The 25,301-nt window shown below is 41.5% G+C and overlaps 1 protein-coding gene across 14 annotated transcripts in view; it reads right to left on the reverse strand.

Annotated features, from left to right (window-relative positions):
• Positions 1-25,301, reverse strand: part of lrrc7 (leucine rich repeat containing 7) — a 645,519-nt gene that overhangs the window by 381,331 nt on the left and 238,887 nt on the right. Inside the window, exons 26-27 of one of the 14 annotated variants that reach the window (XM_008118409.3) lie at positions 3,849-3,906; positions 2,290-3,762 (exon numbers count right to left, since the gene is read on the reverse strand). The exons of 11 other annotated variants lie outside the window; for them this stretch is intronic. In XM_008118409.3, coding sequence (XP_008116616.2) covers positions 3,743-3,762; positions 3,849-3,906 — 78 coding nt within the window. In that variant the 3' untranslated portion in view covers positions 2,290-3,742. Of the gene's footprint in view, positions 1-2,289; positions 3,763-3,848; positions 3,907-21,180; positions 23,864-25,301 lie in introns of those variants that run through there. 2 more of the 14 variants (XR_010005385.1, XM_062978162.1) reach the window with 2 other exon arrangements.

The following is a 25,301-nucleotide window of genomic DNA, read 5'->3' on the forward strand; positions in this document are numbered from 1 at the left end:
AGTGCTTATTGGGACCAAGGTGCATGGCAATGTGCATATCTGTGATATGCATTAGTGCACAATGTGAACCAATGTGCAATCTACATCAGCTCCGACAGCACTGGCTTCAACACTAATGTGCATTGTGTGCTTATTTATACTATGCACCAATGTACATTGGGCACTTTGCTGGCTCTGCTACATAGTAATATAAAGTAGCCTTCTTCTCATGGACATGGCACAGCTGCGCAACACTATTTCTCACAGCGTAAGCCTGTCTACAAAGATATAAGGCAGTGGTTCTCAACCTGTGGGTCCCCAGATGCTTTGGCCTTCAACTCCCAGAAATCCTAACAGCTGGTAAACTGGCTGGGATTCCTGGGAGTTGTAGGCCAAAACACCTGGGGACCCATAGGTTGAGAACCACTAATGTAAGACATCAATAAGATTCCAGCAAAGAATCCTGTCACCACTGAGTCCTCTCTTCACCAGGTTGAACATGTTCGGCTCCCCCTACATCAGTGGTTCTCAGCCTGGGATCCCTAGATGTTTTTGGCCTACAACTCCCAGAAACCCTAGCCAGTTTACCAGCTGTTAGGATTTCTAGGAGTTGAAGGCCAAAAACATCTGGGGACCCCAGGTTGAGAACCACTGCCCTATGTCCTAAGATTTGCCTTCCATGCCTCCTATTATCCTTGTTGCTTTTCTTTGAAACTACCACAATTTGTCTATCTCCTTCTTAAAACCATATAAACATATTTTGCTTAATTTATTTATTTGTTAATTTATGACAGGAGAAAACTAGGAGGTGACAGAAAATGAAGCTAGATGGTGATAAGAGAACATAGAATTGGAAAAGCAAGAAACTGCAGAAGCAGCTAGAAAAGTCGAAACAAGCATGTGAAGTCAGGTTTTGGAATTTTCGGGATTTTTTCTATCAACCATGAAGCCTAGAAAATGCTGACAATGCTCTTGAGATATGCAGACTCTGCATAAAATTGCATGTCCTATGTCCTGTTTTGTGAATCTTTAAAGGCCACTGCTTGGCATTTCTGAGGAAACCAGTGCTGGAACAAACAAGAGAGTGTTGAAAATATTGGATGGAATCCTATTGGTGACATTTGGTTGAATAATCTAGAGTTATGTGGCCATATGTCATTTTGGGGATGTTGTGGAAGGAAGTGGTCTATTCTTCCTTGTGCAATATTCCCTCCCTCCAGCAGGCATAGGAGGTACATGGTCAGGAGATTTTCTTATCCTGCCCTTCAAAGCATATATTCTCAGGCCTTGGAATTGTACTTTTAAAAATAAACTAGTTATTTTACTCATTACTCTGATCACCCAACAAGTCATTACTTATTAATATGGTCCAGAAAAGTGAGTTTCTGGCATTATAACTCTAGCCATTGTGTCATTATACAATAAGGAAAATAATCTCTGGCTAGTTAACCTGAACATTTGGGGGAACAATACAAAAGATATAACAAAGCAACCCCTCCTGGCTCCAGAAAAGACAATTACCCCTATGACCCTTTCTCTTCTCATTTCCATGACTCAGACTGAATCCACACACACAACCAGTTATAAGTAATAGGCACCTGTCCATTCAAAAGTAGTGAATTACAATCATGGCTGTCACATGAGGATTTCCCCCAGCCTGAGGCTGGATCTACACTTCCATATAATCCAGATTATCTGATTTGAACCGAATTATATGAGTCTACACTGCCATATTATCCATTTCAAAGAAGATAATCTAGATTTTATATGGCAGTGTAGATGGGACCTGAGTTTAATGGCTAAGCACACTGATTTGAATCACGTAGATTACCAAAAAAGAAAGTAAGAAGTCCACGTGTGCATGACTAAGGTACCTTTTATATACCAAAAAAATAGAACCACTGTGTGTCTATGTGCTACAAATGAAGAGACCAAGAAAAAAACAGAAAAATTGTGAGGTTCTTGTTTTCTTTGCTTTTTTTCTGGACTGTTTCTACTACATACATAGACCTGCGTGTTCAGTCTTCTCTATTAGCTTCAATGGGAGATACAGCTCAATGTTTGTATAGAGTTGTAACTTCTATTCAAGCAAATGAAAAGCCGATGCAGACAGAAAGGACAACACTCTTGCTATATTTCTAAAAAGATTACTAGAATAACATCAATTTTTACAATGTGGCGATAAAAAAACCTGTAAAAATCACAATGCAGTAAGAGCTTGACAAGGAATGTCAGGAAGGAAAAACTGCCCTATCCCTTTAATGAGAAAGGAAGCAACTAGGAGCAATAATGAAGACAAAGCCAACACACTACAGAGAAATTTCTTTTTATTAATTTAAATGTTGCTTTAACAAATAGCAGGAAAATAATTTAAGAGAAAGAGTACAAATTCCAGACAGATCAAAGACATTCAACAGATCCTTGAATTATATGTGCAAAACCTCAATGGAATATTTTCTGGCAACCCACCTTATGCTGGGCTCCATATAGATTTTAGGGTGTTTTTTTCTGTAAAGGCTAATGGTCCATTGTGTTGTATTAATGGCCTTAAGTGCAAAAACATCTGTCTGAATGTCCCTTTCTCATATCCTGATGACCTAATTTTGGCTTCCAACATAAGTATTGAAAAACTCTAACACATGCCACAATTCTCCATCCACTTACTTCAGAGTAGTCCTATTGATTTTAGGAGGGGGTAAGAGGATGGCAGATGGTTTTCTGAGTGGAAATGAGTAAACATATTTTAATTTTTGGTTCTATTTCAATTCTGATGTAGTGCAAAGGGCCAATAATAACATAAAAACGTCCTTTATTTCACTTCTCCAAGGAGTTCATCAGCGGATGAAACTATGATCCAAAAGCATGCAGCGTGGATCACCTGGCACACTATATGTTTATCATAGTCAAGCTTCCTGCCCTCTCTCTTTCACATTGTTTTACCTGAAAATTAAATGCCATTGACTACAAAGAGCACATTAAAATGTAAGAAGGCATAAGGATTCACTGGTATATTACTACATGCTACAGGATGTTGACATAAATTGAGGTGGAAAAATTAAAAGAATCCTAGCAATATCCTCCTGAAAGAAACTGATTATTTTGGGCAGAATTAAAGCACATACACATTGTAATTCTCTCGAAAGCACAATGCAAGAGAAATTAGAATTACAGTGAAACTTTTGAATCTCAAAACTTCTAAACGGGAGGAGCTATGTAGTCAATGGCTCCACATGGAAGTGGCACCATCACACATCAAGTGCACAATGTTATTTTCTTAAAGATGTATGCCTTGGATAACGACATTTGAGGTCAAAATATTATTTTTCCACTTTAGTGCAAGATGAAAATTTAAATTGAGTCATAACACCAAACCAACAGATCATATATGATCCCCTTCAATGGTAAGCTTGAAAAGTAGTTGTCCTTAACAAGAATTGCATGCTGGACCTCTGAGTAAGGGAGTATGATCCTTGTAGACGACATGTTCCATTTTCCTATGATTTGGCCTTCATACCAACATGTTTGTTCGAAACGACATTATCTAGTTTATACTGCTGGAGTAATTTGCCATTTTTTTTAAAAAAAATCAGAAGATAGCCTTTGTGATGAGCAAAGTCTTTTGTAGATGAACCATATCAATGCATGAGGCAGGCAAATAATATATATTTCAGTTTCCTTAACTCAGACGGTTTGATGATGCTTTATAGTGGACTGTGTGAGGCAACCCTGGATACTGAAATAGGGTTTAAAGATATCCAATATTTCATGTGTACTCAGTGCCATCTGCAATAAGAACAAACATATTTCAGAATCTCATTGGGTAACTTTGGTTTCCAAATTACTCAGTTTAAATTCATTGTTAGACTTACCATGAAACCACCCCAGATTTGCTGGCCAGAAGTCAGGGTAATATTCAGGCTCTGAAATCTGAAAAAGGAAAGTATTGTGGCTGTGGTTTGGCTACTTTGCCACTGCCGACTTATAGATAATTGGTCCTTGAATGCTAGCAGTGTATAGGAAAGTCTAAGACACAGTCCATATGCTAAGGAGTACCTTAGTTTAATCTGTGTGACACAGATGTGCTTGATGGATTAACTGCAACATTAACAGCACTTCATTGGCCAATTTCACATTATCTACACCAGAAGTGTGTTCTCATGGACAAAGGTTAATGCAATGAGCACTGAAGGAGGTGACAGATACGTACATTTATTTAAATTCATGTTTTATCCAAATCACGGTATAAAAATTTGTGAAATGGGGGAGTATATATGTGTATGGGTAAGGATAACAGAACTTTCCCAGTGCCTGCATACCTTGAGTGCCCTTCTTTTCCAGCATTTCTTTCTCAGATGTGATTAATTCAGGCACTAAAATACAGCTGAGAAGAAGTACAGGGCAGTCAGAAGTAACCTGCTAGGAAGGTAATATCTGCTGTGCACTCTCTGGTCTACAAAATAATATCATCGCCTTCATTTTAGATGTGATTGGACAGACCCAAGTTTAAAGAAATGGATCTGCCATGTTACATCTAGTTTGGCTTTCTCTAAAATAGTACAGATTTCATGTAAATATTATTGTTTATGAAGCAAAGTTACGGGAAATGGATTAGTGATTCTAAGAAACAGATGTAGAAGGCAGAACTCAAAAGATACAAAGAAGATTTGCTGAGCAAGATTCCAAAATATTCTGAGTCTAAACAATAAAAACCATGAAAGTTAACACACACAGAGACATACAGACATAGACACACCCCTTTTTAGTAAGCACAGGTGACACCAATCCAGGCTGGGAACATCATGTGCAACTGTGGGAAAAACAAACTTTCCACCAGTCTGGTTGGACTGACCCTAACTTAGATCAAAACATCCCCCCCCCCCCACACACACACTGTTATGGTTGAGCCTTATGGCTCCGCTACTGGGAGACGTGGTCGTAAGACTCCTCGGGAGTCAGATACTCTCGAGGAGCGAGAAAGGAAGCGGCTGCGGGATATCTTTGCAGAACCATCTGACGAGGATTCCTTTGAGGGTTTTACTGAGAGAATGGAGGAAGAGATGGTTAGCTCAGAGGAGGATGACATGGAATGGACTCATGTGAGGGAGGATTTGGGTGCCACTGGCAATGATAGTATGGAAGGCGATTGGGGACCTTCAGGATTAGACCCGTGGACAAGCTGGAGGGATGGGACGGGATCCACAGCTGGGGATGCTGTGGGGCGTAGTCAAAGGTGTTTCAGTTCTGATGAGGAAAGTGATGAGGAAACGCCTGGAATTAGGGTAACAGCTGATAGTGATGAGGAGTTGTAAACTGGCATAAAATGGGGTTTGGATGCAATGGCTAATTGCGTTGGGCAAGGTAATCTGGACGAACGCTTGGGCTCTGTGTGGGAAATTCCTGAAGACGGGTGTGATTCGTTTGCTGACTACGTAAGTTACCAAGGACACTGGGCATAGACGGCGGGAGGAACTGTGTGGGCTTTTGTTGTGCAACCTGTGCTTAATCTTATTAGCTTGGACCTCCGTCGTCTTCTTGACGGACGCCATCTGTTTACTCTGGACTTACGGACTGACTGACTACGGCCTCGGACTCTCCTTCCTGTGATTATCGTTGGACCTGGTGAACTACAAACGTCTGTACCTGCCTTACGATCTTCGGACCGGATTGGAACTTCGCTGACCGCTTCTGCCCTTGAATGCTGTGTTTGTATCGGGAAATTGCTTGCTGTGTGGAGGAGTAACCTCTTAGTTACTCAAACATAGCTTTTGGCAGCAGAGAAGCATCTGCTGCCAGTTTTTTGCATTCCTTTGAATCTTTTGTTCACCAGCTTTTGTTTGTTTAAGTCCCAGGCTGAAGTAAGCTATTTTGGTTTAACCCGGATTAAACTCCGGTTTAATACGGTTTATCTTTTGAGCGTTTTTCTTGTGTCTTTTTACTTTTAAGGCCAGTGTTTGCCTAGCCCTTGTCTTTTACGGGCATTTTTGGTTCTGTAACTCCAATAAACTTTGTTATATCTTATCTTTTGGCGTTCTGTCCTTGACACACACACACTTTTTTTTCAAAGGGATGTATACCTGAACACTGAATGTTAGCGGCAATGTGTAGTTTGCTCCAGTAATATTTGTAGTTGCAAACATGACAACATTATGATAAAACTATTACAGTAAGTACCATTGATTTAATGTGTGCATTGAAAAAAAAGGATTTGTTATCGAATATAATGCACGGCTTTCCCTTGCCTGTTGGAACGGCCAAAAGACAAATGGAAGTTGTGCCTCTCCATCAGGCTGAGGCTGGCAAACTTGCCAGCCTTGGCCTGATGGATGAATTGTGACTTCCAAATAAGGTCTTCAAAACTGAGAGGGAGGTTTAGAAGGCCTTGTGAATAGAGACCATTTGGGATGCCATGTTAGCAGCAGTCAACCTTACAATTTACCTACCTATGATAAAGAAACATAATCTCAAATAAACCATTGTTATATCTTGTAATATGTAGAGTTTGCCTTAAGTGTTGCAAAATTTTTATTTGTATGTATGTCTCCTCCCCAAAATACCTTTTCCAACTGTCATTAACAGGTCAACTAAGTCCTTTGGTTTCTTTTGCTGAATTCATTTATAATTCAGAAAAATAAAGTTCACAGTGTCAGAACTGCTATTAAGCAAAGCCAGATAAGGGGAAACAGGAATGAGCTGCATTTATCAAGTTTCCATTGATTTATGGTGTAGTCAATATGCATTACCCGTGCTTTCTGACTGAGTAAAAGGCTTAATGATTTTCTCGCTTTGAAAAGGTGAATATTTAACCCAATTACTGTATACTTTGGATTATTATGAAGTGGGTCTGATTAAGTGCATAGTCCCTTGAGAACTTCTGTGCAACTTCTACTGAAATTAACCGAATCAAAGTACAACTGCAGAAAAACTCATTTTTAGATTACATGGAACATTTTGGACCTTCAATTTAAACTTGAATAAATTAGTTATTTTTTTTAAACGTATAAGACCTAATCAGGTGCCTTTAAAGTTATTTAGATTGATTCCTGGCATTTCCATGGCCAGAATTAAACCTGATGATTTATTCTAAATCAGAACTCAGAAGAAGTACTTTTCAGAATTATAACTCCAGTCTCCATTTATTACAGCCATATTGACTGAGGGATTAAGGGTTTGTAATAAACACCAATTTCCTCAAATTCCTGTTAATCTACTAATGAGTAAAGTGACCATAACATCTATTTTTAACATGACTAAGTGTGGGATTGTTAGTGCCTTGAGTCCCCTCTACAACAGGGCTCAAGTCCCCATGACAAGGCTGGACTGTGTGTGCTAAACTCACCTTGAAATGATCAGGCAAAATTGGACCATTTTTTCATGTCAGGAGTGACTTGAGAAACTGCAAGTCACTTCTGGTGTAAGAGAATTGGCTGTCTGCAAGGATGTTGCACAGGGGATGCCCTGATGTTTTACCATCCTGTGGGAGGCTTCTCTCATGTCCCCGTATGGGGAGTTATTGCTGACAGACTAGAGTTCACCCTGCTCCCTGGATTTGAACCGCCAACCTTTGGTCATCAGTTCTGCCAACACAAGGCTTTAATCCATTGCATCACTGGGGGCTCCAACTGGACCATGAAAACCCTACCTGTGAGAAGCATCCTCTATCTTCTATACATATAAAAGTCAAAGTAGATATGTATCTATGTTGGTTTGAACTACAAAGACTGCTACATGGCTTGATAGATCTGGACCATACTTGGCACACATACCCTTCATTACCCAATCTACTTGATGAGATTGAACTTAAAAAAATCTACCACTTTCAGGTCCAGAGCAGAGGGAAAGAAAAGGAATAAAGTGGATTCACTGTGGCTAGGTGAAGTGTCCATGAGGCAGAAAGGGTGGAAGGGAAGAAAGAAAAAGGAGGGAGGGAGGGCAAGAAAGAAAGAAAGAAAGAAAGAAAGAAAGAAAGAAAGAAAGAAAGAAAGAAAGAAAGAAAGAAGAAAATGTGGAAGGTGTGTGCGAGAAAGCAAGAGAAAAAGGAAAGAAAGGAAGGAAAGACAGAGAGACACAGTGTATGAGGGGAAATGGAGGAAGGAAATGAAGAGGCGCAAAGAGAACCTGCCTGCCATTGCTGCAGCAATGCCATGGGACTTTGTGAGGTAGGCCTTCTCAGAGCTGAAGAAGGGAGAAGGCAGATGGCCTTCTCCAAGGTAATGCGAGGGATATATGTCAGTTGTTTTATAAAAATATACCTACAAATAGTAAAAATGAATGGTGAGTGCATGTCAGTGTTAACACCGTCTCCACCCAAAAAAGATCTGTTCAGAGTTCCTGATGGTGGAGAAGATTTTCTCAGTGCTCTCTAATAATAATGTACCTTCCCAAACTACAAATCCCAGCATTTCCTCTCCAAACATTTCTATAGGGTGGAACTATATCACTTAATAGGGGGTACGGTAGTGCTATGGGTTAAACCCTTGTGCTGCTGAATTGCTGATCTGAAGGTTGGCAGTTCGAATTTACAAGATGGGGTGAGCTCCCATCTGTCAGCCCTAGCTCCTGCTAACCTAGCAGTTTGAAAACATGCAAATGTGAGTAGATAAATAGGTACCGCTTTGGCGGGAAAAGGCAAAGAGATGCTCCAAGCAATCTTGACAACCACACGACCACGAGGTAACAACGCAGGCTACTTGTCTTGAAAATGGAGAAAGTACCTCCCCAGAGCCAGAGATGAGCATCACCTCCAGAAGCCAGAAATGAAAGGAGAAGCCTTTGCCTTTGTTTGCGTGACTCATTGTATGCAATTGTAAAGGCATTTAATGTCTACCTATGTCTGCTGTAAATGCTGTAATCCGCTCTGAGTCCCCTAGGGGAGAAGGACGGAATATAAATAAAGTGTATTATTATTATTATTATTATTATTATTATTATTATTATCAAATAGACCTCGGCAAAATGGCGAAGATAAAACAGCCCCTCATTAAGCTCCCAAGGGGATTTGACTAGCTATGGTCACACCCGGTGGAGATTCCTCCCAGGTATGGGAAGACATTCAAGAAGATTTTTCAGATAAGCTCCTAATTTCTCCTCTCTAATTTTTTTAGGTATTTGTCTCAACATCTGCCATGTCATGGAGACAGCCAAAGTGAAGAAGAAAAATCCAGAATAGGTGGTCACTGTTCCCACAGCAAAGACAATGGCAACTGCTTTTTTAATGAAGAGAAATTGAAGAATACTTTGTGAAATTAATACCTGCATGTTGAACCAAGAACCCTCCCTTTCGGATGAATGAACTTCTGTATAATTAAGATCATGAGTTACTTTTTGCTTAGAGCTTAAAAGGAATTTAACAAGAGAAAGTATAAAGACATTGTAGTTATGGCCAAAGAACTCCCCCTTACAAGATATTTCATAGATATCTAGGAAGGCCATAAAAAGCTAATGAGATAAGATTGGGATATTTATTAGCAATATCCCTGGCAATTAGCAAAGGGTTAAGTTTTCTTTATACAAACACTATCTTCAAAGCCAAAACAAAGGAAGGTTATCAGGCTGAGGAAGTAAATATCTGAACTTTTGGAGGTCGAACTTCCCCCTTTGTTGGTCACAACAACCTATTGAAGAAAGAAAGTGCACTGAACTGTCACTATGCTTCAGCCACAACAGGCAATTAATAAATGTATACTAGAATCCCATAAAGGGCTCAGAAAGACTCAGAAGAAATTTACATTATAAAGACATTGTAATCTTAAGTAAAACCAATGGATCCTAAACAAATTCATAATGAACTGAGACTGATGAGACAACAGCTGTCAGTGGAATTTAAAGAGACTGGCCAGCTAATGCAGAGAAATCAGAAATTAAAAAACAAAACAAAAACAAATGAAATTTGGAACTCAAAAACAGTACAACAAAGAGGAAATCCTAGAAGTAATGGCTCTCCCAGAAGTCAAAAAGCAGAAGAAAAGCACACAGAATTTCTGCCAAAACAGCTGATGGGAGTGCTCTGTTTCAAGTTGTCTGAAGTCCTTGCTGATCTTGCGGATGTTCCATACAAAGATTACAGCTCTATGGTAAATGAGACCTGTGGAAAGGATTCTTAATCAGTCAGAGAAAGATTCATTGATAGGTAGTGGTGAACCTTATAAGATGTCAGACTGGTGATCGAATTCTTTATCAATGCATTGTATTGAAGAAGTGGTTGGGAAACAAGATTAACATACAAAGGGGAAGAGAAATGCAGGAGGAATGCATGCCTAGAGAATAGAAGGCATACAATGATGACAATGCCTGATGAAGATTCATGAATCTGTTGAGATGGTCAAATTAACAAAGTCGAGGAAGGGAAATATCTGTCCAACTACAAGCAATATTTAGATTCACTAATTTACTGGTTATAATAATGAGGTGGTATTTGTTTATTGTGGGTTTTAAGAATTAGTGGAATGTTATTAAAAGTAGAAGGATGATTATATAACAGCATTTAAAAGGAAACAGCAAACAAAGATAAAAATCAGCATGCAGTGAGTGAAAGGTTTGTAAATTAGTTCTTTATTCTTATTGTGGAGCCCCTGGTGGATCAGCGGATTAAACCGCTGAGCTGCTGAACTTGCTGACAGAAAGGTTGGCGGTTCGAATCCAGGGAGTGGGATGAGTTCCTGCTGTTAGCCCCAGCTTCTGCCAACCTAGCAGTTTGAAAACATGTAAATATGAGTAGATCAATAGGTACTGCTCTAGCAGGAAGGTAACGGCGTTCCATGCAGTCATGCTCACCACATGACTTTGGAAGTGTCTATGGACAACACTGGCTCTTCGGCTTAGAAATGGAGGTGAGCACCAGAGTTGGATGTGAGTAAACTTGATGTCAAGGGAAAACCTTTATCTTTACCTATGGAGGGATCTGTTAACACCTCTTATTATGGAGGTGTTAAAAAAAACACAACACCGGCATTTTTTCTGCACCTTGGCCCAGATCTTTTGATCCAACTCATGATTTTAACAGTTTATTTTGTATATTGACCTTTTATGACTGTTTTTATCCATGTTGATGTTTTACTGTTGGCTGATTTGCTTATTGTTTTTGTTTTGATTTTGTGCTGTTGTGTCCGGGCATGGCCCTATGTAAGCCGCCCGAGTCCCTTCAGGGAGATGGGGTGGGGTATAAGAATAAAGTTGTTGTTGTTGTTGTTGTTGTTGTTGTTGTTGTTGTTGTTGTTGTTGTTATTATTATTATTATTGTAATTTGTGTTAACAAGCTTTTGGGGTTTCTTTGTCTTTGAGAATTTTTTTAAAACAAGGTGGATTCATATTGCTATAATCATATAGTGTTGTTAATCCCACACACCAAGATCACCATCTCATGGAAAGATGGCATACTGTTTTCTAAACTAACACCTTTCTCCTAGATATGCTGACATGGTCTTGGCATCTTTAAAGAGTATTTGTGCCCCTTTTCTTGCATGGTAAAGCAACCTCTATGAGCTATGATTAGACACAGTGGGTGGAAACAGTATTTCATATTTCAGTTCAGAAAGGGAATCAGAACTAGAAATGAAAGGAGCTACAATTACAAGGTCACCTTGAAGAAGATAACAGGATTTTCAATTTTGTATTTATGAAGAGAACAAAAAGTTCTTATAATTGAATTTCTACTAAGTCTTTGCACCTTTGTTGCATATTATTTTAAGGTGGGGGAAGTTTCAGGTTTTAGTTTAAGGTTGCAATATTGCTGAACAGAAGAGTTTCACAGTTGAGCCCTGGGCTGGCTTCCCATTGAATGTGTGTAACTTTGAGCCACTATGTAGCTGATTCAATGTATCATATGCTGCATGGTTGCTGCTGTTTCAAAATGAATGAATTTGTATTGTAATTGGTCCCATAGAAACCAAGAAAGAAGTACACAAGCAAGTCTAAACATTCAAAGAAAAAGGAGGAAATAAATAGCTCAATCTATGTATTGAATGCACACCTATCTCTAACTCAACTCAGGAGGTCCTCCATATCTGGCCAGATGTTGCTTCATTTCCAAGTAGAGGAAAAGTAGGCAGGGATTTATCAAGTGTTGTTGAAGGACCACTCTTAACAACTACCATGTCAGACTACCCAGAGAAGCCACTGAAATCCACAAGCATGTGGACAATTTCAACAGAAAGGAGGAAACCATGAAAATGAACAAAATCTGGCTACGTATTTAAAAACCTCTAAAACCAGGACAGTAAATAAAGAACAACACTCAAAAACAGGGGAATTCAGACAAGAAACAATCAGGGCCAGCTAATCACTTCCCAACAAAGGATTCCCCCAGGCAGGACACAGCCAAGCTTTGAAGCTGCAAGGCTATTCAATGCTAATCAAGGTGATCAATTGCAACATTCACATTTGTTTTAAACAGACAAGAGTTCTTTTTCCCACCCTGGACCTTCCACAGATATATAAACCCCACTTGCCTAGTTTCCAACAACCCTCACAACCTCTGAGGATGCTTGCCATAGATGTGGTTAAAACGTCAAGAGAGAATGCTTCTGGAACATTGCCATACAGCCTAGAAAACTCACAGCAACCCAGATTTATCAAGTATTTATCAGAGAATAAAAGGTGCCAATTATTATTTAACTGAAACCTAGGCCAGGCTGTGGCGCAGGCTGGAAAACAAGCCAGCTGCAACAAATCACTCTGACCAAGAGGTCATGAGTTTGAGGCTAGCCTGTGCCTGCATCTTGTCTCTGTCTCTGTTCTATGTTATGGCATTGAATGTTTGCCTTTAAGTGTGCAATGTGATCCACCCTGAGTCCCCTTCGGGGTGAGAAGGGCGGAATATAAATGCTGTAAATAAATAAATAAATAAAATGCTGGAATTGTTTAATTTATGCTGAAATCAGGCACAGATTGGTATCTTACGGCTTGGGCCCAGCCTATCTCTGTGATTGCATCTCCCCCTATGAACTGATGCGTGGTCTAAGATCTTCTAGGGAGGCCCTCCTCTCGCTCCCACCGCTGCCGTCACAAGCACGAGGGAGAGGGCCTTCTCGGTGGTGGCTCCCCGGCTGTGGAATGCCCTTCCCAGAGAGATCAGACAAAGCCCCTACTCTATCTTCATTTTGTAAGGATCTGAAAACCTGGTGGTTTCAGCAGATCTTTGAGTAGAGCTCCCTTAGCCCTCCCAGCTATGCTCTCGGCTTAGCACTTTACCCACTTCCTTGCCCATTCTGTACTGTAGCACCTGACACACCTAGCACTTTATAGTTGGCCACTCCAACGTTGAATCCTGGTCACTGTATCTAGGTTTATTGATGGAGTTTTTGTCATTAGGTCTTAAATCTTTGTTAACCGATTATATGTCTTATGCATTTGTGTTCATGTGGTATTATGCTGTATGGTTTTAACTTGTTGTATGTTTTCTGTTGTATTGGAAACTGCCCTGAGTCCCTTGAGGAGATAGGGTGGTATATAAATAAAGTTGTTGTTGTTGTTGTTATTATTTCCTTTTGAGCTTGATGCAATAATTTTGTGGTACATATACCTTCTTAACCTGTTTTATTATTTCTGCTCAATACCTCTAATTTGCTAGTGAATTTAGATGAGGTTTTGACAAATGTGAAACTTATTTTCAGATTGCTATCCTAAATAACAATTTTCATTTAACATGTGTCACAGACCTAGAGAAGCCGGCTGTAAGTTTCATGGTACATTCTCTACGTGTTGTAGGAGCTACAGATACTGTTGGAGTCACTGTACACACCAACTAGAACTGTGTTGGTGATCTATGCAGTTTTGTGGGATGTCACATAGGAACCAAATTACGATATGCTAATCGCAGGAGATTCATCATGATTGTGTGCATCAAACCTCCACTATAACACACAACTACAACAAAATGATCTGAAGCAATATTTTCTGGATGTTAAAATCATAACTAATCTCAGCTTTAGGAAACAGCTTGAGATTCAGTAATGGTTAGCCCATGTCACATGCAGGTTGACCTTCACTATGAACTTTCTTCCAAAAAAGCAAAATATTCCATTAAGGTTTAGAACTTAAGCAAATATCATAAATATAGCTTCTAAAAAAGCACTATCAAAATTCACACCAAGGAGTTTTAAGCTCAAATCAAATAACAGCTCATGGATTTGCTTGTGCTAAAATATTAAGGAAACGGTGTTATTTCCATCATTGTTATCTATTTGATACCTGAAGCAAGATGGTGATATTGCATCAATGATTTATCAGGCTTCAGTCTGCTGCAGAAGGCTTCAGTCTGCTGCAGCTTTTCCAGAGACCTGAGGATTCCATCCAGCTTTGCTGTCTCTGGACTACTTGTGAGTAGGCAGAAGCCTTAGGCCCATTCCTAGTGGGTGTGACTCAGCAACCTCCAAGCAGGGAGAAGCTATAAAAGCTGAGTCGCACTAGGCCTGGTAAGGCTTCAGTCTGCTGCAGCTTTTCCACAAGAGACCTGAGGATTCCATCCAGCTTTGCTGTCTCTGGATGACTTGTGAGTAGGCAGAAGCCCTAGGCCCATTCCTAGTGGGTGTGACTCAGTAACCTCCAAGCAGGGAGAATCTATAAAAGCTGAGTCGCACTAGGCCTGGTAAGGCTTCAGTCTGCTGCAGCTTTTCCACAAGAGACCTGAGGATTCCATTCAGCTTTGCTGTCTCTGGACTACTTGTGAGTAGGCAGAAGCCCTAGGCCCATTCCTAATGGTGGTGGTGGTGGAGTCAACGAGGTCGGCGTGATCTGCTGAGAGGCCTGACGGGGTCCTTATGAGGGCATTGTCATCATTCATGCTGACGATGGCGTGGGAGATACAGGGTTTGGGGTGTTGTGTGGCCCTGACCTGCGATTCTGCCCACCGTATTGCATATTTCTCTGCAAGGCGAAGCAACGGTTGCACTTCAGGCACTTCACGAAGGGATTTACCACCGACCAGGACTCTACTTCATCTTGCTCCACCTTACTACCAGCACCTTACCCCACCATATTCTGTCAAATAGATACTCTATTCCATCCAAAGGCATGTCATTCCATCAAATAGGTATCGGTTGTGAAGTCCTGCCCTATTGAACCGCGGCCTGCTAAAATTTTAAAGACTAAATGCTCAAGCACTTTAGGTGGAACAGTGTTGTTAGCACTAAGGCACTTTCAGAATACAGGACTGATACTATTAAGCACTATCCAGTAGAACTGAACTGCTGCATTTCATGAACTAAATTGAACTGAACCATCTACCTCCTATATTACTTCAAATATTTTAATACTGTTACATCAAATATTTATTATCGGACCCTCCTATTGACTTAAATCAAGCACTCTAGCACTTTGTCATTGTGGTGGTTATGACCACAGTTAACATCTGTAATGATCAAGGTGTGCTAGTAGCTAGGGTATTAATTAAGGGCCAGGGAGGGCTAATAGGAGGGTGGGAAGGGAGGGCAGTGGTTAGAGGTGATTGGGCAAGTGCAGTTACCATCCACTGATAACAATACAAACAACACTGAAGCACTAGAGCACTTTTATTGGGGTTAGGGTAAAGAAATTAACATCTTAGCACTTTACGCTGAGTACACTACTGCTTCCAATTAGAACATCAAAGGAGATAGGAGGAGGAAGCAGTGGTAATAAGATCCTCACCTGTGGAAGTGAGTCTACCATTATGGTAGACCATGTAGGGAGAGGGTGTGCATTTAGCAGCTGGGGGCCCCCCATCGAAGTTATCCAGGGGAGGGGGAGATAGAGGAAAGGGAGGAAAAAATTAATTTGGCCTAGGGTGAGAAATAGAGTGCTTGTAGATTTAAAACAGCCTCCTGACATAGTAAATTTGGATGCCCAGGTTGGCGGACGCTCCGATCTGAAGGTGGTGCTGCTGAATGCCAGGCCTGTCAATGGTAAAGCTGCAGTCATCCAGGACCTCATCCTGGATGAGCAGGCAGACCTGGCATGCATAACGGAGACCTGGTTTGATGAGGCTGGGGGAGTTAACCTCACCCAGCTTTGTCCACCAGGGTATACCGTGCAGCACCAACCGAGATCTGGAGGGAGGTGAGGAGGGGTGGCAGTGGTCTATAAGGAGTCCATCCCCCTGACCAGGTGCCCCATCCCGCAGTCTACCTTGTTTGAGCATGCTCATCTGAGGGTAGGGGGTCGAGACAGTTTAGGGATTCTGCTAGTGTACCGACCACCCCGCTGCATTACAGTCTCCCTACCTGAGCTAGCTGGGATGGTCTCGGGCCTGGCTTTGGAGTCCCAATGGCTTATTGTGCTGGGGGACTTCAATGTCCATGCCAAGGCCACTCCCTCTGGTGCGGCTCAGGACTTCATGGCTGCCATGGCAACCATGAGGCTGTCCCAATTAGTATCGGGCCCTACCCACAGAGCGGGGCACACACTTTTCTGCCAGGGATGGGAGGAAGGTGGAGGTGTGGAGGAGCTTACCATCGCTCCGTTGCCATGGACCAACCATTACCTGATCAGGTTTAGGCTCACTACGCCCCCAACCTCTGCAGGGGTGGAGGGCTGATTAAGATGGTCCGCCCCAGGAGGCTTATGGATCCGGAGGGATTCCTGACGGCTCTTGGGGAGTTTCCCACTACCTCGGCTGGTGACCCTATCGATGCTCTTGTCGCTCTCTGGAATAAAGAGGCAGCTAGGGCAATAGACACGATCACTCCGGAACGTCCCCTCTTGAGTACCCGAGCTAAACCATCTCCTTGGTTCACTGAGGAGCTGGCAGCGATGAAGCGAAAGAAGAGGGGACTAGAGGGTGTGTGGCGTTCAAAGCCGAGCAAGCCAAACCGAACACGGCTATGTTCCTACCTTAGGGCATATGCCATGGCAATAAATGCTGCAAATAACGTTTTCTTTGCAACTTATATTGCGTCCACAAAGAACCGTCCGGCAGAGCTGTTCCGAGTTGTCAGAGGTTTGTTATATCCCGTCCCTCAAGACGGGATCCCTGACAACTCGGCAGCCCCCTGTGAAGCATTTGCTTGGTTCTTTGCGGACAAAGTCGCTTTGATCCGTTCTGGCTTTGATGTCATATTAATGGCAGTCTCTAAGGATGTAGCACGAGCACCCGCTTGTTCTATTTTGATGGAATCGTTTCAATTGGTTCAGCCTGAGGAAGTGGACAAGGTGCTTGGAGAGTTGAGGGATACCACATGCATCCTAGACCCCTGCCCATCCTGGCTGGTGAGAGAAGCCAGAGGGGGATTGGCCGAGTGGGTGAAGGTGGTGGTGAATGCCTCCCTTTGGGAAGGCATATTTCCAGCGAGCCTTAAATTGGCTGTAATCAAACCGCTGTTGAAAAAGTCATCACTGGACCCCACTCAATTGGATAACTATCGGCCTATTTCCAATCTCCCGTTTTTGGGCAAGGTCGTGGAACGTGTGATGGCCACGCAACTCCAGACATTCTTGGTAGATACTTATTTTCTGGATCCAGCGCAATCTGGCTTCAGGCCGGGGCCTGGTACCGAGACAGCCTTGGTCGCCCTAGTCGATGATCTTTGCCGGGAGCTGGACAGGGGGAGTGTGTCCTGCTGGATCTCTCAGCGACCTTCGATACCGTTGATCACGGTATCCTTCTGGGGCACCTTGCCAGAATGGGGCTCAGGAGTACTGTTTTGCAGCGGCTCCGGTCCTTTCTGGAGGGTCGTTCCCAGATGGGGTCACTGGGGGCAGGCCTGTAGCGAGGGGGTGGTTTTAGGGGTTCAACACCTCCCCCCCGAAATTTTTCAGGTTATAAAAAAAATCTGGTTTACTCATGAATTTTAACTGGTTAACTGAATTATTTAACTGGTTATTTCAAGCAGATATTGACAGGTTTGTAGTGGGGAGAGGTGTGTGCTAGGGGTTCAACCCCCCCCCCCCCGAAAATTTCAAAACCCCTCCCGAAATTTTTTTCTGGCTACGGCCCTGACTGGGGGACACCTGCTCGGCCCCACAACCATTGATTTGTGGGGTCCCGCAGGGTTCAGTACTGTCCCCCATGTTGTTCAACATATACATGAAGCCGCTGGGAGAGCTCATCCGGAGTTTCGGGGTGCGGTGCCATCTGTACGCAGATGATGTCCAACTCTGTCACTCCTTTCCACCTGCTACTAAGGAGGCTGTTCAGGTCCTGAACCGGTGTCTGGCCGCTGTGTCGGACTGGATGAGGGCGAACAAATTGAAACTGAATCTAGACAAGACGGAGGTCCTTCTGGTCAGTCGTAGGGCCGAACAGGGAAATAGGGTTACAGCCTGTGTTGGACGGGGTCGCACTCCCCCTGAAGACACAGGTTCACAGTCTGGGGGTTCTCCTGGACTCATCACTGAGCCTGGAACCCCAGGTTTTGGCAGTGGCCAGGGGAGCCTTTGCACAACTCATACTTGTGCACCAGCTGTGCCCATTCCTTGGGAAGTCTGACTTGGCCATGGTGGTCCACGCTCTGGTTACATCCCATTTGGACTACTGCAATGCTGTCTACGTGGGGTTGCCTTTGAAGATGGCCTGGAAGCTTCAACTAGTACAACGAGCGGCAGCCAGATTAATAACTGGGGCGGCTTATAGGGAGCGTACCACACCCCTACTAAGCTAGCTCCACTGGCTGCCAATATGTTACCGAGCCGAATTCAAAGTTCTGGGTTTTGACCTATAAAGCCCTAAATGGTTCTGGCCCAATTTACTTGTCCGAACGTATCTCCTCCTATGAGCCAGGAAGATCCCTAAGGTCATCTAGTGAGACCCTGCTCTCGGTCTCGCCTGCCTCGCAAGCATGTCTGGCGGGAACAAGGGACAGGGCCTTTTCGGTGGTGGCTCCCCGGCTGTGGAACACCCTCCCCAGAGATATATGGCAAGCCCCAACCCTTCTGAGTTTTAGAAAAGCCCAGGCTTTTGATGATTAAATGATAAAGACGACCCGGACTGACTTATGGCCACAGTACGAGGATATTGGATGAATGGACTTTAACTATATGTTGTATATTTTTATATTGTTTTAAGTGTTGTAATTGGATTTTATTCATTGCTATGTTTTAAATGTGTGTAGGCATCGAATTGTTGCCAATTGTGTACGCCGCCCTGAGTCCCTTCAGGTGAGAAGGGCAGGATATAAAATAAAAATAAAATCATATGGCTTAATAATTACCTTGCCTCGAGCGATCATGACCAAACATCGTGATTTACAATTTCATACAAACTGATTTTCAGATTGCTATCCTAAATAACAGCTCATATTCAACAGAAACGATGGAACTGACAAAAAGATATTCATTGTAATATATCAATTGATTTTCTGATTTGTACTTGACATCAACACTCTATAGTCGCATGTGTAACGAGGCATTGGGAAAATATCCCAGAATAAAAATTAACAATACACAAACAGCACTATTGCACTATTGGATCCTGCAGTTTATATTAACTTCTTCTTCTTCTTTTTTTACCATTTCACCTCACTAGTGACCAGAGCATCTTTCTGATCTTTGACTGACAGCCTGTTGCACAGTTTCAATATTCCTGGCAACTCAGAAAAATCACTGGGATACTTTGGATCACTGTAGATGGTAAAATTCCCTCGTGCTATTCTGAGTTGCTTCTTGTATAGCAATCATCAAGATGATTAGACACAATAATTAAGACTTAATATCTCATTTAATAGGAATAACAAGTGAGAGGAAGAGGAAATGACGTTTGGAAATTCAGAGTATCCAAGGAAGAGCAACACTAGATGTTTCACAGAAAATACAGTTTTTGGATTTGTGTCACTGCTGAATGACTGAAGACCAAGAAGAGGACAAACTGGCAAGCAAGGGAGCATGCCAATGAGCCCCTATCATATGATTACATTCTGCTTTTTTGGAGCCCTGGTGGCACAGTGGATTAAACCACTGAGCTGTTGAACTTGCTGACCATAAGGTCAGCGGTTCGAATCTCAGTTTCTGCCAACCTAGCAGTTTGAAAACATGCAAATGTGAGTAGATCCATAGATGCCTTTCCGGCAGGAAGGTAACAACACTTCATGCAGTCATGCCATCTTGGAGGCTCTACGGACAACACTGGCTCCTGGGCTTAGAAATGGAGATGAGCACCAACCGCCAGAGTCGGACAGGACTAGACTTAATGTCAGGAAAAACCCTTTACCTTACAAGTGAAATTGTTTGGTGACCATACATTTAATATAAGATAATAAAAAGACCTTTGTGGACAAGGAAGACATATAAAATACCTGACACAAATATAACGGAATGGAATATGAAATGGCATGTTATTCTGGCTTTTAAAATTTTAATGTTTACATCCTATTAGTTTTAATTTCTAAGCTTTGTTTTAAAACCTAATTTGTTTTAATGTTTCACCATTGTCTTATGTTGATGTCTAATGTGTTACAAGTTGATGTATGGTTTGTTTATTTGTTTTTGGTTGATGTTGTGAACTGCACTGAGTCCCCATCAGGGAGATAGGGTGGGATAGAAATAAAGTTATATATTATATTGTGATACCTGGGCTCAGGCTGTAGTCATCCATTTTGGGGAAAATTCTTATGGCCTTACTATAGAGTCCTTTTGGCATATTGTTTTACTGGAGCTTTAGTGATTTGCTACTCAGTCTTGGATATATATATGAAATAGTTTACCACTGTATTTTAGCTTGCTTTGTAATTTTGTAAGCTGCTTTGGAAACCAATGGGTGGCAAAGTAGGTTATCAATATTAACAAATGTAGATACTTCCATAAAGAGCAGTTCTGGATAAGATTACTTCTCTCTAATGCATCCTGATTCCAACTACAAGCAATAGTACCCATGAATGAAGCTGAGTTTGTAAATAAATCTGCAACCTCAGTGATCACTTACTGTATATTGTCATGCATACGTTTAAGAAATTTTAGTCAAAATTGATTAAAATGACTTGAGTTACTTGCCCATGGGTCAATGTAACTACTGTTCCTTAACTTTTATTTTAAAAAATAACTATTTCTGATTACAGTGGCAAAAGGTGATAGTTCAGTTCATCCTGGGAGAATCTAAAAGAAGCACCAAATCCCTCTACCCTCTCAACCACATTTCCATTTCTGGTTCTTTTGAATATGGGGAAATGGCAGCAGCCAGGGTGGCTAGCCCCCTGCAGTGGAGCTGGTATATAAGTATATATGGTAACTAAGTATATATGGTAATTATAGATAATGTTTCTAAAACAAACTCAGTAAAACAAAAAGCCATTTAAAATAATATTTCTTCTCATAGGGCTTTATTGCACTGCAGTAGCAAAGTACTATCACATTACCACTGTGAATTATAAATCAACAAGCTACAACCATGCTACCTAAAGTTTAAAGGAGGGGGTTAATAATGTCTATAGGATCCTTTCTTCTCTCGACCACCATCACAAAATAGTGATAGTTTTATTTGTCATCAGATGTAATCATACAATGTTATCATTCATACTAAAGCAAAGGCTAGGTAAGGCAGGATAGTGCATATACAAATCACATTTCCCCTTGATGCAGTAACATTGATCAAAGGATTCTGTGAACCTTAAACTCCCAGACCGTGTACCTTTTGCAAGGCTGGAAGAATTCAACTTAGGCCCCATCTACACTGCCATATAATGCAGTTTCAGAATGCAGATTAACTGCGTTGAACTGGATTATATGGCACTGTAGACTCATAAAACCCAGTTCAATGCAGTTCAATCTGCATTATATATCTACACTGACCATTATAATGCAGTTCATACAACATATATGGCAGTGTGGATAGGGCCCCAGTCAAACAGCTTAGTCATCTCCTCTAGACTTGTGGCTCACATTTTATACGGATCTGAGTCTCAGCCCTCATCTGCAAATACGTGATTCCTCTTCAGACATTTCTAGAAGGTGCTATTCTAATCCCCATATGAAAAACACTGCTGTAAGTCTTAATTACTGAATACCAAAAAAATCCCCAACAACTCCTTATCATTTTTAGCAGCCAAACATATGCAAATTCACTATAAAAAAGTCAGTTTGGATGTATAACAGTCAGAGTCTGAGCCACTGTAAGCCAAAATACTTGTGTTTAAAGCAATGTGTGCTCCAGAACATCAGTCCCATTAGCTTCACTGGAAGCAGCACTACATTCTTAATACACAGACATGGAAATATGTCTGACTGATTTTATTGTCATTTATGCTGCAACATGCATACTTAGGATAAAGGAGCCAAGTAGCCTAAATCCCAGCACTTTAATTTAACAGTGATGTGAATAATCTTTTCTGATGGTTGACTGACTACACAGAGGATAATGCTTTGAAATTTAGAGGCGGAATAGTGGGAGATATTACAATACCTGAATTGATAAAGTACAGTACTTCTAATATGTCACGTAGCTTCTGAATGTATAAAAGCCAGCTGAGTCCTAAACTATCACATTGGACATACCTATACAAATCATCAGTGACCCAATAATCAACCTAAGATACATTCAAACTGAATATCCCAGAATTCTCCTGGCAGAAAATGCTGCACTGTGTCCCTGTCATGATGCAGTAACAAGACAATCCTGATTTAATTGTCTATATTTACAATGTAGACATATGATGGAGTAATAAATAAAGTGGCCCTCATGGAAAAATGCTGGAGATATTGGAAGGGAGAGGATCTCAAGAATTCTTTTAAAACGTGGGTGAAAGACCCTCTGCATCCCAACTGCCACTTGCTTTGGCCTCTGAGGAAGAAACGAAGCAGCAGTGTCTGCCTCCTTCCTTGCTACCATCCCAATTCCCTTCTCTGTCACATCTTATTTACTGTATATACTCGAGTATAAGCCGATCCTAATATAAGCCAGCCATGACCCTCATTTGAGTATAAGCCGAGGGGGGGCTTTTTCAGCCCTAAAAAAGGGCTGAAAAATTGTAAGCCTAAGGGCAAATTAATGATTTGTAAACCACTTTGAGAACCTAAATAACTGAATAATGGGTTTTTTTTCGTGTCAGGAGCAACCTGAGTTGCTTCTGGTGTGAGAGAATTGGCTGTCTGCAAGGACGTTGCTCAGGGGACGCCCGGATGTTTTGATGTTTTATCATCCTTGTGGGAGGCTTCTCTCATGTCCCCGCATGGAGCTGGAGCTGATAGAGGGAGCCCATCCACGCTCTCCCCGGGTGGGATTCGAACCTGGCAGCCTTCAGGTCAGCAACCTAACCTTCAAGTCGCAAGGCTTTAACCCACTGCGCCACGGGGGCTCTTAGTGGGGTATAAATCCTCTAAATAAATGAAATAATTAACACAGGAAAAGACCATGGGAAGAAGACCAAGGATTTGAAATTACAATGTTAGATATGTACAAGGATAGTTCAGGCCAGCTCTCCCATCACCTGAAGGACAGAAGTATGACAGCAGTGGCGGCTCTTTCTCAGCCTCATTGGAAGATAATACAGTCAGCCTTTACTGGGGTTAGGGGCACAGGACCCCCATGAAAGTGAAAATCATGAATATTGCTGCTTTTTCATCTGCACAAACGTCTCTCTAGGAATTTCTAGGAGTTCCAGCCTATGGTCAACGTCCACTGGAACTTGGCTACAGTCACACTGGAGGATCCAAAGATCCCAAGAGAGAATATATTTGAGCAAATCCATGAATAATCAAATCTATAAAAGTCAAAAGCGTAGATGTGGAAGAACGACTGTGGTATACACAATAGAAATAATGGTAGCTTGTTGGTAAGGCAGTAGATGAAGCAGTTGTGCCTGCAACCTCCTGGTCAATTCCTTTCTGACGAGGAATTAGTGGCACCTGTGTGCCCCATCATAAGAGAAGAACGCTGTCACAGTGCCCACCCCAACACTGCCATCAAAGAAGAGGTTATTATGACAGTACACACCATCTGCTTGTCATCCTAGAAGGGAGAAGGATGTGACGATGGTGCTTGCATGTCTGTCTAAAAGAGAGGAAGGAAAATGTGTTGACAGCATGCCTTAGTTCTTTCACAAAAATAAGGATGGCACTGCCACCAACACCACCAGCTGTCTCTACATAGGGCTGGCTTCTGAGCACTTGACAATGAGGGCCTTCAGAGTTAGTTCCCAACAGAAGAAATGACAATGTTGCACCTCAATTAGTTTTTCTAGTAATTTCTTTCCTAATGCCTGGCTCTTGGATGTTCAGAATCTGGAGCCAAGTATGCAGGGATTAGTCTACTCTGGAAAGCTATCTAGAAGAGTGGGATTTGGACAGAGACAGCAGGAGGACTTTTACAGCTTCCTGTAATCTGTTGCATTAGACAACTGCTTTACTAAGGCTCATGAAGCCCTGAATGCAGATATTCTTGTCAGTATTCCAATGTCATTTTGACATTTACATCCACATGGCTATAAACTAGGACAAGCTGGATGAGATCTAATTTAGTTGTTAATTCTTGTAAAGATTAACAAACTCTGGTGAAGATACTGAATTTGTATTTGTGATATATTTATTTAATGCCTCACACTGTAAGAGTTCTTTAACTTCCTTGGGACTATAATTACAGTATTGAAGAACAGTAATGGATAGTGAAAAATGCATGGAAAAGAGTTATATAAATAAACAAAGGAAAATATAATTCAAAATTAATTGTTGGGGGAAATAGCACAGACTTCCCCTTTTAATATTCTAGGCTATACATTTTCCAGGTAGGTAAAATGTGTTTTCAGTATGAAGAAATGAGAACTGATGTATACTTGTGCAAGCTTGAATGTTCCGTAAAACCAGATAAGTTAATTAAAAAAAAACATAAATACCTCAAAATGCAACCTGAATGCCCACTGAATCTTATTATGATCCTGTTTTTGATGTTAATTGCTATCAAGCCAACTTTGACTTTCAGTGACCCTGTGAATGAGAAACCTCCAAGTCACCCTGGGGCTTGCAAATTCAGGACCAAAGATTCCTTGACTGAGTATATTGACGTGTACAGCAACCCCCCCCCCCAAAAAAAACAAAAAAAACCCCCAACAACAACCCTCTTTATACAAATATTTGTGCTAACTTTAATTTTCTCTTCAAGGAATTAAAAGTTGGCAGGGATAAAAACACGACGTGGACCATTAACTTGGTTCTACTATTCATTTTGACGTTAGTCCTAAGTAGGCATCTCTCCATCAGCTAACCTCAATTCAAATTGAGCTAATATAAAATTTACATCAAAAATGACAATACAGAAGTTATATATATTCACAACATATGTCCAATGTCATATTGGGCAAATGTCACAATAATGTTTCACTAAAATAACATCGTAAATGCCATTTCTCAAAGCTTGTAGAAACCAGCCCAAACTTTGATCAGAAGGGTAACCAGTGACCTAACTCTACAAAGCAACCAACCTATTACTCTCTGAA

This window comes from Anolis carolinensis, chromosome 4 (genome assembly GCF_035594765.1).
Source record: "Anolis carolinensis isolate JA03-04 chromosome 4, rAnoCar3.1.pri, whole genome shotgun sequence".
Taxonomy (NCBI): domain Eukaryota; kingdom Metazoa; phylum Chordata; class Lepidosauria; order Squamata; family Dactyloidae; genus Anolis; species Anolis carolinensis.